This window comes from Leptidea sinapis, chromosome 6 (assembly GCF_905404315.1).
Source record: "Leptidea sinapis chromosome 6, ilLepSina1.1, whole genome shotgun sequence".
Lineage (NCBI taxonomy): Eukaryota > Metazoa > Arthropoda > Insecta > Lepidoptera > Pieridae > Leptidea > Leptidea sinapis.
Window position 1 is genome coordinate 4920138 of NC_066270.1, and position 15641 is coordinate 4935778.

At 37.5% G+C, this 15641-nt stretch overlaps 1 protein-coding gene across 2 annotated transcripts in view; it reads right to left on the bottom strand.

Moving 5' to 3' along the window:
* LOC126964785 (tubulin polyglutamylase TTLL5) overlaps positions 1 to 15641 on the bottom strand; it is a 58845-nt gene that overhangs the window by 24138 nt on the left and 19066 nt on the right. For both annotated transcript variants that reach the window (XM_050808037.1, XM_050808038.1), the window contains 6 exons: positions 13521 to 14113; positions 12684 to 12823; positions 10283 to 10500; positions 8000 to 8213; positions 4608 to 4864; positions 2461 to 2660 (listed from right to left, as the gene is read on the bottom strand). In XM_050808037.1, the coding sequence (XP_050663994.1) occupies positions 2461 to 2660; positions 4608 to 4864; positions 8000 to 8213; positions 10283 to 10500; positions 12684 to 12823; positions 13521 to 14113 (1622 nt within the window). The remainder of the gene's footprint in view (positions 1 to 2460; positions 2661 to 4607; positions 4865 to 7999; positions 8214 to 10282; positions 10501 to 12683; positions 12824 to 13520; positions 14114 to 15641) is intronic.

A 15641-nucleotide genomic window follows, 5' to 3' on the forward strand; every position in this document is an offset into this window, starting at 1 on the left:
GACGTTTTCCCGAGAGAGACCTGCATGGCCCGTGTATACGGCATCACCAGTGCTGTCGTCTGCATAGCAATGCATGTTGGCGGTGTCCAACATATCATTGATATGCAGAAGAAACAGCGTGGGAGATAGCACACAGCCTTGGGGCACTCCAGCGTTCACGGGCTTGGGATTCGAGCAATAACCGTCGATAACGACCTGTATGCTGCGCCCAGTAGTCGTTTGGCTTGAAAGTTATGTAAAGTGGAACCATTTTATTGCTTTCGGACTCAATCCATAGTAACTTAGTTTGGAGAGCAGCAGACTCGAATTTATGGTATCAAATGCGCGCGAGTAATCAAGTAGTAATAAAATCGTACCCTTTACGACATCTTGTGCAGTAAGAACATTGTCCACTAAGTCCATTAACACTGTAGTTGTCCCTCGGAGTTTTCTAAACCCTGACTGGTAATCCGGTAATATGCCATTATACTCCAAAAAGCTCATTAGGTGCTAATGCACAATCTTTTCAATTACTTTTGATAAACAAGGAAGTATGCTGATAGGACGAAGTTCATTAAAGTCTTTCGGATTGTCTATTTTTGGCATGGGACGCACTAGAGCATGACGCCATAAGTCTGGAAACTTACTTGACGACAAGGATGTATTTATGATATGAGTAAGTACAGCAAGAGTTTTTTCTGTAGTCAGCTTAAGCATATCCAAAGAAATATCATCAATTCCCACCGTATGTTCATTTACTAGTTTAAAATCGAAAACAGAGTCACTATGGCGATGGAACTCATAATATGTCTGAGTAGACAGAGGAATCTCAGCACTGCCTGGAATGTTAAGGAAGCTATTATTAATTTCATTAGGATTTGCAAGGTGAGATGGTAATGTGTATTCTTTTTTCGTAGTGATTTGAGTATTCTGTTTAATATGCTTCCATAATACTTGAGGTTTATTTACATTGGAGTTTATGTACGTATCAAAATATCCCTGTTTCTCTCTTTGTATTGCGAACTTAACATAGTTTTTTATTTCTTTATAAAATTGCTTATGAGTTTCAAGCTTACTTTTGCGTACTCTTACTTGGGCTTCATCACGACACTGCATCATCTTCCTAATATTGTATGTAATCCAAGGGTATGTATTACATTTGATTTTAACATATTTCTTTAGTGCATAAAAATCCAATAAAGATAATATAGTATAAGATATAATATAAGATAATAGTATTGATGTTAATGAGACTACAATTTTATCAACATTTTCTAATATTAATAATTTCTCTCACTGGATGTTACTTAATGATTGCTTAAAATCATTCACGTTAATGTCTTTTATAGGTCGACACACAACCTGTTTTGGAACAGGTTGGTCTTTATTTATATTTAATACACATGATATAAACGCATGGCTACTCAGACTTTCAACATGATCCACTGTAACAGATGATACGGGCACATGTGTGCATATTAAATCTATAAGTGTTTCTGTTTGAGAAATGCGTTGCCTCTGTCACATGTTTTAATTTAAAGGTGTTTAAAAATGTCTCAAGTTTTTTGTAATTAATATGATTCGAATCAAAAAAGTTTATATTAAAATCCCCAAGTAAGACAATGTTTTCACACCAGACAAACGCGCCCATTGACTCAGTAAGAGCATCAAAAAATGTAATCCATCAAGGTCGATACGCGGTGCCCACGACCAAAACTCTGCCACGGATAAAAAGCTTAAGCCACATCTGTTCAACGCTTGGTGTAATTGTTGAAATCCATGAATGAATTTCGTGATTGAGGCTTAATATCGTATGCCCGTAAAATATTTTTTTCCACCTCCATGAAAAGCTGTCTTTTAGTCCCTGGTACGACGGAGAAGTGGCTCTGAAAGATTCTCTCCCGGCAAGACAACTTTTGTCCCTCGTACCAGGGACTAAAACGAGCTTTTCATCCAGGTGGGAAAAGAATCGTATACGCACTACGTGAGATAAGTAGGACATTGCACCCGCGATTGTCAGTCCGCGTGTGAGATTGACCTACTTTTCCCCCTAGATGCATAATAGATTATTGTTGTTGAAGCATTGAAACATATTACTAGCTTGGTACTTCATTTCTTCGAACCTTTGCGGAAGGTCGCCTACCTTTCCCGTCTCTAGAGACAAGCATTCAGCCTTTAGTCAGGGTTTTAATATTCCTCTGAGAATTTATTGAAGTAGGCGTTACTTTGCGGAAATCCATAGTTATCCAAATGTTTTGAGTTTTCTTTAGTGTTAATTCCACCATTATTTGTCTTCCTTTGTCACGTGACTGCTTAGTCTCGTGCCAGTTTGGCGAGTCAACATCTCCTGAGGATGCCTACTGTAGAGGCGAAACACGCGTCGAATTGTTTGAAGACAAATATTGGCGGAATTAAAACGCAAGGAAACTCAACACATTTGGATAGTCATCAGAAAAAACGTGAGGAGGATATAGTACTCACCGAAGCAGTTGAACACATTGGGCACGAAGACCCTGGCGGCGGTTGTGATGGTCTGCGCGGAGGACAGGATGGACTTGACCACGAGGTCTTCGATGGCCGCCATCAGCGCCGCCGTGTTCCGGCCCTGCTTGCGGAGATGACGCAGCAGCGCTGACAACGTCCACTTATGGCCGATGTTGCCCGCGTTAGGATCATCACACCTACCGATCAAAGTCAAAAAATTTTACTGACATAAAAAAAACTACGTTTAAAAAACCGTCTTCAAGAACTGAAAAGTACCAAATAACTAAAAATTATAGACCTTTACCTTTAATATTAATAAAATTCTATTATTTATACGTGCTACCTATTGATAGGTTTTAGTCGGTGCCACTGGAAAACTACTGGGCCCAAGTAAAATTTTTATGGGTCTAAATGGCATCTATTCTGTATCGAACTAAAAAATTACGTAAATCTGATCATAAATCTCAGAGTAATCGGTCTACATACAAAAAAAATACTGATCGAATTGATAACGTCCTCCTTTTTGAAGTCGGTTAAAAAACAAAAGATTCGTCAACGTCGATTACCAAAAATACATGTTAATTAAACAAAAGGTTAAACATCTATATTTTAAAAATAATTCAATCCAGTAAAACAATTCAAGGATCGTTGTGAGCTTACTCACTATTTATTTAAAAGTGATAACTTTTGTCAGAATATCATTAAGGTCACCTTATTACAGTAGAACTAAGTTTTAGGGCATCACTGGCATTATTAACCGACTTCAAAAAAGGAGGAGGTTCGCAATTCGTCGGTATTTTTTTTATGTTTGTTACCTCAAAACTTTCGACTGGGTGAATCGATTTTAATAATTATTTTTTTATTTTAAAGTCGGTGTGATCCAAGATACGTTTGTAACTACATACATAGTTATAGATGTGCTTGAGTCGTGAGGAAGCGAGAGGCGAGAGCGGCGCCGCGGCGGTAGGATACCGATTCCAAAAATTACAATAATCGTAACTAGAATTAGATTGTATAAAAAATACGCAATTATTTTTATACTTTTTAGTGCATATTATATTTATTGTTATATTATATCTATTCTAAAAAAATATATGATGTACATTAACCATGCAAACTTCCACCAAAAATGGTTTGAACGAGATCTATCGTAAGTAGTTTTAATACGTATAAATGATGAGAGCTCATTTGCACTGTATGCTTTTGAGCAGACTTTTTGCCTTTTCCATTTAAATAATTTAATATCATATTCCTTTCTCTTTAACGTTTTTATTATATTACTTGCTACGGAACCCGTCATTGGCGAGTCCGACTCGCAGTTAGCCGCTTTTTTTTGGTATTATAGAGGGGATGAAAGTAGATAGACTGCACGCATATGGAGGATAACGTGGAAGGAAGTTTTGGTAAGCAGGAGTAACATGTATAAAAGGTTTGATGCTTGTGAATGAAGTAAGGCAATTATGACAGGATTGTTTTTTTTTATGAAAATATGGGACGAGACGTGCATGACTTTCAGCTGACGGTTATTTATACGCCCTGCCCATTACAATGCAGTGGCGTCTTGAATAATTCAAAAATTCTGAGCGGCACTATAATTGCTTTGGTCACCTTGAGACATAAGATGTTAAGTCTCATTTCCCCGGTAATTTCACTAGCTACGGCGCCCTTCAGACCGGAACACAATAATGCTTACACATTACTGCTTCACGGCAGAAATAGGCGCCGTTGTGGTACCCATAATCTAGCCAGTATCCTGTGCAAATGAGCCTGCCACTGGTAAATTTACGTTTATAATATCTATTTTTTTGTACACGTTAGCTCCATATAATTTAAGTACATTAACACAAAGAAAATTCCTAACTTATCAAACTAAAAAAAAAAGTTAAAAGGAAAAGCAATTTATACAGTCTTCAACAAATAAACTTATAGATTCAAACAGACTTATGACATCCTTAGATGCAGGACCGGCAAGTATATTTACAAACATTCCCGTATCAAATCTGTTCAAACCCATAAGTCCTATAATCTCGTCTCTATTAGACTGAAATTGGACACATTCATTTAATAACTGTTCAACATCTCCGTTTATAATATCTATCTAACGCTCTGGGTGATATATGTTGATGAATGTTAGGAACACTCACTTGATGTAGTCGGTGTGGTACTTGTTGATGCTGTAATTACACAGATGCATGCAGGGGTTCCACAGGTTCTTGTTGGTCTTGTCGTATTTGACGGTCGCGAACCGAACCAGCCCCTCCTCGTACAGGTAGATGAGCAGCGGGTCGATTGACGTCACACACACGTAAAGCCGCAGGTCGCACTTGTGACCGCCGATCAGCAACGGCTTGTCGATGTACTTCGCTACCACCACGCTCTCGCCTTTTGGGATCTGTTCTGGCTATATAAAACATATTGTTAGCTTATTCTCACTACTGGTATTCAATATACAAATTTGTTGAACAAACGTCGTACTAAGATTTGGACGGTTGGCTTACGGCCGTTCCCAATATTCAGTCTATCTCTTACTTGAGATAAAAATCGTAACTATCGTTGACTTTTCTGTCCCAATAAACTTTTTGACGGTAAATCACCTTAGCCGTACACGCTGTCTGACAATGGGACGACGTATAGGTTACCAGTGATAGAAGTTTATATGGAAATTGCAATTCACGCGTCCCAATATAAGGCGATAAGCATGACGTATCGGGTATATTGGAACAGACACTGATAGAAGAAGGTAGTAATTTATCTCTATCTGTAGATAGTATATTGGGAACGGCCGTTAGAGTTGCTAGAGGCGTTGGGTTTTTTTAGGCCTTTTTTCCTGTTTAAAGTTCCTGTACGGTCAATAATATATACCAATTTTAATTTGTTGATATTAAATTGAATACGTAAGTCGGCTAATTTTTTGGCGCCATTTACTTCACATTAACCTCTGTAAGGCAAAGCTTTTGCACATCCTCCCGGATATTTGTCATCCAGGTTTGTAGTCTACCTCTCCTCCGTCTCCTTGTAGCCATCACTGACCTGTATAAATACCACTGGACAGGCTGTTCCATAATATGTTTGACAGCAATTTTTTGTGCCTATTTGAAGCGCCACTTGCGAGCGTCCAGAGAATTTTGACGTATGATACATGCTGCGAAGGCTGCGAAGTAACGTACAATACTCTGAAGTATATTTTAATTTTGAATTAATTTCTTCGTTTTCAGTGTTATTCATACATTCTTGAGGAATCAACTTAATAAAGTACACAATTTATTTTTTGTAAATAGTTTTAGTACCGCAGACTCTCGCTACATGGCCAACAGCGCCAAAATGGCGAATATCAAACAGGTACAAAAGCACTTTGACAGCCGCCAGAGGTCAGTGGTAGCCATGAAAAGGCACTTTTTCACGATGAGGTCATTGGGTCTACGCATTACGGGTCCGTGCCACTTTAAATTCCTCGATAACTTATTGTCATGGTAAAATTATTTGTAGCCCGTGAAGAAGTCTTTAAATAAAACAGAGGAAAAGAATCGCTGAAGAGGCCAAGACCCCGCATGGATAGTAGCGCCAATGGAAGTATAAATAAAGTGGCTTTATATTATAGGACAGGTGTTAGCAGGGGCGTGCATATCATATAGGCAATTAGGCAGTGCCTACCTCGTTATAAACCTAAATTAATATATCATAAGTGTAGTGTATTGACATCTAGTGTGTTAACAAACATTGTCACTGTCATGACATCGACAGTGACATTAACCGTGTGATGTGGAGTGCTATATAAGTAATGCACAGTACAGCGGAAGGCCAGTACGCCCGGTCATGACATACGCAAGTCCGGTATGGATTAACACAAATCAAAACAATTATCGTAAACTACAAACTGTGCAAAATAGATCCCTTAAAACCATCTACCGGACCCACCCGCGTACAAATCTTAAACGACTTCATGTAAAGAAAAACATCCCAACATTAGAACAACACATACAAGAGATATCTCATAGCTTCTACAGAGGGCTACGCCGACTGAAGGACGGAATAAACCCCGCCCTCCGGTCGACTTGTAGTCGTAAGTCACTCACAGAGTATTGCCTCAGCATAAAACGTTATAAACATGCATTACCACATCACAACTGGTTAGAGCTCACAGAACACTAGCGTATACACACACACAGAGTTCTAGCTAGGTCTGAATAAATGTAAAACCAATATATTGTAAATTGGTTTAGTTATAAGAATTAAATAACGGCGAAAACTGGCCTCCTATTCCCTCTCCCTCCTTCCCTTTCCCAAGATCCCCCCCCCCCCCTCCCCACACCCCTCTTATATTTATATATTATATATGTATGTATACATATCTATGTATTTATTTACCTTAGTTAAGTTAGTTTTAAGTTCTAGTCATTAGTCTTAAGTTAGGTTAAGTGATAGGTTACGATTAATATTACGTTATATCAATAGCAAATAGCCAGGTTTTCCCAGTTTCCTGGATTCCGCCCCCCACAAACCTCATGTATTAGTTTTTTAAGCATAATAAAGTTTTATCCCTTAATACGTAGATAGGGTTGTAGAAATAAGTTTTCTGATACCTAGATTTAAGTAATTTTGTATATATACTTTAAGATCAAATATAGAAATTTGGAATTTGATTTTTTTTTTTGCGGAAGGCCAGTTCTAATCGGCTATCGGTTGCGTGCGGACGTCTCCGGTTGTAGTATTACATAGTAAAGATTAGTGGTTTCACTCGTGAGCAAACGAGGAACATTACAATTAGTGTTAAAGTTTAATTTGGTTATTTTATAAGCAAACTTCTATTGAACATCCACACATAAAAATTTCCTTACCCTAGATACTAGATACCTACGGTAAACACTTTGAATATTCCAAAGCTCAAATACGACTAGTTAGAGCCACAGTGCCTACCTGGTTAGAAAACCAATGCGGCGTGCAGAATATTTGCAGGCGAAAGTTTAAGAAAATTTGATCATCTTATATATAAAATTCTCGTGTCACAATGTTAGTTACCCTACTCCTCCGAAACGGCTTTACTGATTTTGACCAAATTTTATATGCATATTCAGTAGGTCTGAGAATCGGCTACTATTTTTCATCCCCCTAAATGTTAAGGGTAGTTCACCCCAATTTTTAATTTTTTGACAATTTTTTTTTATTTTTATTTTATCATGATTCAGCATTGAATAATACAAATTTTAATTTTCACCCTTCTACGATCTACAACTATTTTTGTATCACGATATATTATTCTGTTCCATCCACCAAACCAATATAGGTTGCAAGATAGCAATCGAATACAATAATTGTAGTACGAAATATTTGGTAGGTCTGAGAATCGGTTGTCAATCAAAATTTTAATATTTTTTTTTTAATATGTTATATGGCAATACGACATTTGCTGGGTCAGCTAGTGTTAATATAATATTGCATGAGCTCCTCAATGCTCATCGTATACCTTGCAACAGCAGAAAATCACATAAAGGTTGCCATTGAAGAAACTACAATTGAGTAAATTCACAAATGCACTTACAGTATTAACAATATAGATACCGCGACCACGACTGGAAGCGGCCGGTTTCACGATCCAAGGCCCCTTGGTCCTATAGTGCGTGGTGCACAGATCTTTGTACTCCGCCGGCATCAGGAATGTGGTCGGGATGAAGTCGAAGTGCTTGAGACCGCGGAAGTATTGCATCTTCTCAATGTTCTTGAACAGCTTGTCTTTGCGTGTTAGTTCATATGATCTGCGGAATATATATGTATTTACACGCTTTATATTAGCTTCACTTGTATGTTTGTATATTTGTATGTTTGTAACCGACTTCTTTGGGTGCGATTTTGACCCACTTTACACGGCTAGATTTCGTTCAAACTTTGTAGATTTATCGAGGACCGATGACATTACACTAATTTGATAAAATTATTCAATTTTTCAATTGCAAAATATGATTTTTGTTAATTTATATAAGTTTTAAATAAATAAATCACTAATAAGCGCCATCTAGTAATTTATTGTATACTACAAAGGAAACGCGCGACATGTCAAGACAGTTCCACAAAATTAAAGTATCTAATTCGTTTAGAAGCGAATAGATGGCGGTGAATTTATATTTCCATTATAAATTATTAATGCGTGATTTAACTGAGCTAATTATTATAAGAGCTAGTTAGGGGATCTTAGGCTAGCTGAATTAAGTGATCATTCAATATAACTAAAATATTTTTATTCGCAAATATTAAAATCCCTTCATTCAATCTAAAAAAAATAACTAAAAAATGAAAAATAAATAATAGTTTAAGAAAAACTAAAGAACACGCTTTGTATAAAATTCAACTAAAAAATAGAAAATAAATTTAAATTGAAAATAGTGTAAGAAATATTATATATTTCATTATATAAAAAAGCGTGGGGTGCTTTTTAAGATATTATTAAAATAATAATTCTTCTACATCCCACGCTTTTTTTATTGAAATTTGAAAAAAATATTTTTAATGAAAATAAAGGGACAAGACTAGCAGGGCGTGGTAATTGACCTGCCCATTACAATGCAGTGCCACTCAGGATTCTTGAAGAACCCAAAATTCTGAGCGGCACTACAATTGCGCTCGCCACTTTGAGACAAGATGATAAAATAATAAAATTAACAGTAATTTCACTAGCTACGGCGCCCTTCAGTCTGAAAGACAGTAATGTTTACACATTACTGCTTCACGGCAGAAATAGGCGCCGTTGTGATACCCATATTCTAGCCGGCATGGTGTACATAGTAACCTCCCACTGGTAAATTATATTTTATTTTTAGTTTATATTTTTAAGCAATAACCACAATATCATAAAAGAAGTTATATTTGTACCTACATAATATGGAACGTCGCTCGTTTACTCGCTGTCTAAGCAGATAGTACCTACATCCATAGTACATACATCCTACACCCTAATAAAGTAAAATAAAATAATAAAATCGTAACTTCTACTGAGCTATATATCTCAGAGCTCTACATCTACGAGGAAACAAACCATATTAGTTTTAACTGATAATAATTTTAGCCAAAAAAAATTTCAAATACCAATTCTACAAATTAAACGCAGCTCATGAAGTACTTTTTATAGCATTAAAAAAAATGCATCAAATGCTTATATTTCGCATATAAAAGTATATGTTGAAATATTGAGTATTCATTCAAAATTAAATGCGTACATAATAGTATATAACGCACCTAGCGAGAAAAGTAGGTCATTCTCAACCGTGGAATATTGGCAATGTCCTACTTATCTCACGTGGTGCGTATACGATTTTTTTCCCATGGATGAAAAGCTGTCTTTTAGTCCTTGGCACGAGGGAGAAAAGTTGTCTTGCCGGGAGAGAATCGGCCACTTATGTCGCTAAAAGACAGCTTTTCAGGGAAGTGCGAAAAAAAAGTTTTATTTGTACTGTTGACCAATGAAGAGTTGCTTTCCATATCCAGATCCTACTTATCATAAAAATTTATTGTTATCAGAATTTAACCAACATGTAATACTTCATCTCAAACGGTTGGGGATAACATAACAAAAATTCAGTCGCAAGATTAGACCAAAACAAATATTAAAAATTATATTAAAGCTATTAAAAATTCTACGCGTTCCATGCACCGTAGTATCCCAGGAAGGGTTTCAATTTCTTGTTGGAATAATTGGCCAATCCTGCACACAAAATGGACCCAATTGAGAGTCTAATTGTGGAAACATAAGCCAAGGGCTACCATATCATACACGTGTATTTTAACATTTATTATTGCGTGCATATTTCCATTAGTAGACGACAGCACTCACCTGGGGAAATGATTCACCCTCTGGTATGGAGAAAGAGCTCTTAGCACATCAGGCTTCGGATGGAGGCCGGACCACATGAGATTGAAGTCTTTGGATTCTGCGGTGGTTTCCAGCAGACCGTGTGCTTGTAGCAGCCGATGGAGGAGCTTTGTCTCTGTGTTCACGAGTTTGTATGTTATCTTCAGGATTCTTGCTGGCATATGTATGCTCTCTAATACCTGGAATTAAAAAAACAAAGTCTGCTTTAACGACATCGAGATCACCTTTAGTGGGTCGTAAAAGCTGAAAGTTTGATTTCACACTTATGGAATATATCAGAAATGAGGAGATCCGTAGGAGAACCAAAGTCACCGAAACTGAAGTGGCAGTGGGTAGACCACATAGCTCGACGGACAGATGGCCGTTGAGGCAGTAAAGTGCTCGAATGGCGACCACGTACCGGAAGACGTAGTGTTAGTAGGCCTCTCACAAGATGGACTGAATATCTGGTCAATATCGCCGGAGTAAGTTGGACGAGGGCAGCGCAGGAGCGATGGTCATGGCGATCTTTGGGGGAGGCCTTTGTCCAACAGTGGACGTTTCTGGCTGAAATGGAACCACTATACTAACATAATAAATATATAATGATAATAATCAAAATTTGTATGCGCTATTGTTTGAAAGGGTCACTCATACTGCTGGATTTTTTATTAACCGACTTCAAAAAAGGAGGCGGTTCTCAATTCGTAGGTAATTTTTATTTTATGTTTGTTACCTCAAAACTTTCGACTGTGTGAACCGATTTGGATAATTCTTTTTTTATTTGAAAGCTGGTGCTTCCCGAATGGCCCCATTGAAATTTGGTCCAGATCTGAGAATGGAATCCATGAGCAAACCATAAAAGTCTTAAATTTTGCTATACATACGTATAGCAAAGTGGATAATAAATTTACAAATAACTCAATATCGCGCCAACCGATTTCGATGATTCTTTTTTTATTGGAAAGCATATACTTCAAAGATAGTTTGGTGACAGTTTGGTTAGGTTCTGATAACGGAATCCATGACAAAGTAACGGAACACTGTCTGTAATCAAATTGCAAAGTACTTACGTTCATTGTTGCATTGAAAAATTTAGTATATTTACACATATTTAGACAAATTGTTACTAAGTGTACTTCAAATTCACTAAAAAACATAAAATGAAAAAAATTTTAACAAAAAAACAACCGCCTTCAAAAACACTATTCCAAAACAATAGATATAATGTGCACTAAAAAGTATAAAATAATTGCGTATTTTTATACAATCTAAATTATTAATCTTATTCTAGTTACGATTATTGTAGTTGTTGGAGTCAGTGTCATCCAAGATAGGTTTGTTACTACATATATAGTTATTGAGATGTGCTTGAGTCGTGAGGAGGCGAGAGGCGAGAGCGGGTTACGGCCGAAGGACACCGATCACAAAAATAACAATAATCGTAACTAGAATAAGACTAGTAATTTAGATTGTATAAAAATACGCAATTATTTTAATACTTTTTAGTGCACATTTTAGATATAATGTTTTGTTAAATTTTTTTTAAGAAAACTTTAAGAGCCCACATTGATAATAAAGCTGCAAATATTTTTTAAATTCTATATTTCCCTATACATGGTCTGCTGACAGATCTGATATTTGAGATAACATGTTATTTTTCACGTCATTCTTTGAAATATCAAACAAAGTAGACCTAAACTAAATAATGCAATATCTGAGTAATAAATTAAGTTTGGAAGTTATATACTGTATTTTACCAAAACTTTACAAGACAAAAAAAAATTCACTCAATTGAATAAAATCATGCTTTTGGATGGTTTTTGTACAATCTATTCTTAAAGGTACGGACAGACGTGCTCATTACTAGCACGAAAGCATGCTTTTATTGAGCATGTGCTCATTAGTAGCACGTGTGTACTGTAATGAGCATATTTATTTAGAGCGTGCTCAAATATCAACCGACGTTTGATTTTCGAGCATGCTACCTGAGGCGCGGGTAGAAGGGGGCGTGCTCCGAGCGCGTCTGAACAGGTTTGCTTATAAGCATGCTATTATCTATTTGATCTCGATCCGCGGCGGGCGACTATGATTATTTTATTGAGTTCTGTACGGATATCACTGTCACTATATCTTTGTAGATCCATTTTGTCCAGGAGCCTGGTGCCAAATAGCAGCACGTCTGTCCGGTACGTTTGCTTTGAGCATGCTTATTTATGAATATGCTTAAGCAAGCATGCTTATTGCTGGCAAATGTGAACAGTTGCATGAGCATGCTAACTTTAAGCATACTTAAGAGCACGCTTTTTTTGAGCACGTCGGTCCGTACCTTAATGCAAAGTAAAGCTATTCTTAAAGCAATGTAACACTAATAATATTTAACCTTAATACTATCAACTTCTTTGACGAGCGAGTGCTCGGAGTCGTCACTGTCCAGCCCCGGAGCCACGGTGCGCTGGATGTTGGGATGCTTCCGTTTGCTTTTGCCTTTGTTCTTTTTGGATTTCTTATCATCTTTGGTTTCTAAAACATGTTAATATTTCTATAAACATAACATTTATAATCTACATAAGCTGCGCAAGACATAGCGACATTTTTTCTAAGCAATTGATTACAACAGTGGGAGACTCAGGCTTATTTTTGCCGTGAAGCAGTAATGTATAAGTATTACTGTATTTAGGTACGAAGGGCGCCGTAGCTAGTGAAACTGCTGGACCAATGAGACTTGACATCTTATGTCTCAAGGTGACGAGCACAGATGTAGTACCGCTCAGAATTTATGGGTATTTCACTTATCCTGAGCGGCAATGCATTGTAATGGGCAGGGCGTATCAATAACCATCAGCTGAACGTTTTGCTCGTCTCTACCCTTATTTTCATAAGTGCCTTTATTATTATATGAATGTATATGAATATAATATGTTTAATTTATATTATATAAATCAAAAAACGATCTGATGCGGTACGACCCTTATTCCTCTTCTCTACTTCCGTCACCCAGAGACTTCAAATAGTAAGGCTTATTTGCTTGTAATTATCACAGCACTAACACCCATCACGGCAGAGCACCACACAGTGGTAGCAGTACAGCCCTAGATAAACACAGCACTTTCAGTTAGTTCTACTGCTACAGGTATTGCAGATGACCTGACACTCCACAGGATTTTAACATCACCTAAGGCACTTCTCCGTTCGTTCTCTAATAAAAAGAAATCAATACCTTTCACTGACTGCGGTGGTGGATCCTCAGGGGGTTTAATATTAGCGGTGGTATTTTCTACATTCAGATGTTTCTTCAGGGTAATTTTACTCAGGTCGTTGAGGACGTCTTCAATGTCTCGCTTATGCTCCGCTCTCTCGTGACCCTGTTCCTCCAAAGAGATCGTCTCCGGAACATCTGCATCGCTCACGTGTCGCACCACGTAAGCCTGGCCTTGATACTTGGCAGTATTCCCAAACGTCTCCATGACATCGTGCATTATGTTCTTCGGGCGAACGCTGAATGAATGAGGCTCGGCGACCAATCTTCTCGCCATATTCTTAGCTTTGTTCAGCAGTATGGTAGTTCCTGTGTTGTTGCCGACAGTCTTCGTTGTCGACTCCATGGAAGGTGTGCGGGAAGCGAGCACGCAGGATCGAAAGACGAGAACGGCGTTCTTGGTGCCCATTGGCCCTCCAGACACCCAGTCGGAGAGAGAACCCTCCGAATTATTGTCCTTGCCATCGTCTTCGTCATTTTTTTTCATAGTGTCTGTTGCTGTGGTTTGAAGGCCTGATGTGGATGGATCTTTCGTTTCTGGTGATACATGTGGACTGAAAGTTAAACATTATGTAAGTAATTAATTTTAATAGAAAAGAAAAAGCATAGTGATTACTTACCACCAGTAAGTAATCACTAGTGAAATAACAGAATCCTATTTTTAAGGTTTCCATGTCCCATCAACCTGAAACTCTGAGATTCTCAGTTGTTACGTTTGAACAACAGCAACCAGGTGATACATATAATGTTAGTAATTATGTTTATCCGAAGCTGTGGGAGTGGCTTACCAGTGGGAGGCTCCATTGCACAGGAAGCCGGCTACATCATGGGTACAACAACCGCGCCTATTTCTGCCGTGAAGCAGTAATGTGTAAACATTACTGTAATTCTGTCTGAAGGGCGCCGTAGCTTGTGAAATTACTGGGCAAATGAAACTTAACATCTTATGTCTCAAGGTGACGAGCTCAATTATTGTAGTGCCGCTCAGAATTTTTGGGTTTTTCAAGAATCCTAAGCGGCACAGCATTGTAATGGGTAGGGCGTATCAATTACCATCTGCTGAACGTCCTGCTCGTCTCCGCTCGGGTGTGTCAGCTTTTGGTGTGACGATGAAAAGCCTTGCGTTGCAGCGCAGCACCTATTGAAATCTACTCATAAATTCATTGTTAGTTGAACTTATAGCAAATTACTACAGTGTATCGATTTATATATTATGTTTGCTATCAACAAGCGATGTCAAATAGTGATTGTGTGTGTACATGAGCATATTTGTGAAGCAACAGCAAACCTTGGCTTTATTGATTGAATGGTATATGTGTGGCATATAAAAAGACAATGAACATATATGAACATACCAGCTGACCCGACAGGCGTTCTTCTTTACATAATAAATAAAATACTATTTTTATGAATATGTCTATCACACTTGATAACATCAAGTATTATTTCGTAAAATATGCTCCCTGTTTTTATAACGAACCATCGATACCACTAATTTTGGATGCAATAAGTCCAACCAAGTCGACAAAATCTACCACTCAGTCTAATATAACAGACCTGGCGAACATACTCAGCAGACTTCTTTTGACATTTACTTTGTATTTTAATTAACAGGACCCTAACCATCGGAATACAATGGTAATAGCAATGTCTTAATTCCTTGCAGGATGACTGTCGCGTATACATACGAGGGATGGCTGTTAGAAAGTTTCTAAAACTGTACTGGCCAATACATTTGTTTTAATTCGTTCAAAATTTTTTGTCACATAATTGTTTTCATCATGTCGGTAGAAATTAGCAGAATGTTGAAAATTTACTTTCGTACCTTCTTAAGTAAATTAGAAAATACTCCAGTAAATAGTTTATACATATCCACAACACCCTCGAAGACGATCCCCGTGGCCCTCTACGGGGATCGTCAATCATCAATTTGTAAAGTTTCCGCAGTTAGCAGATAATGTGGAAAAAATTAAGCAATTGCTGAATTGCGGTTGATGTTGGAATCAGCTAGGAACGCGTTCATTAAATAATTCATGAACATTTGATGATGTGCAAGGTGAGCGCGTTTATAAGCAGACGATA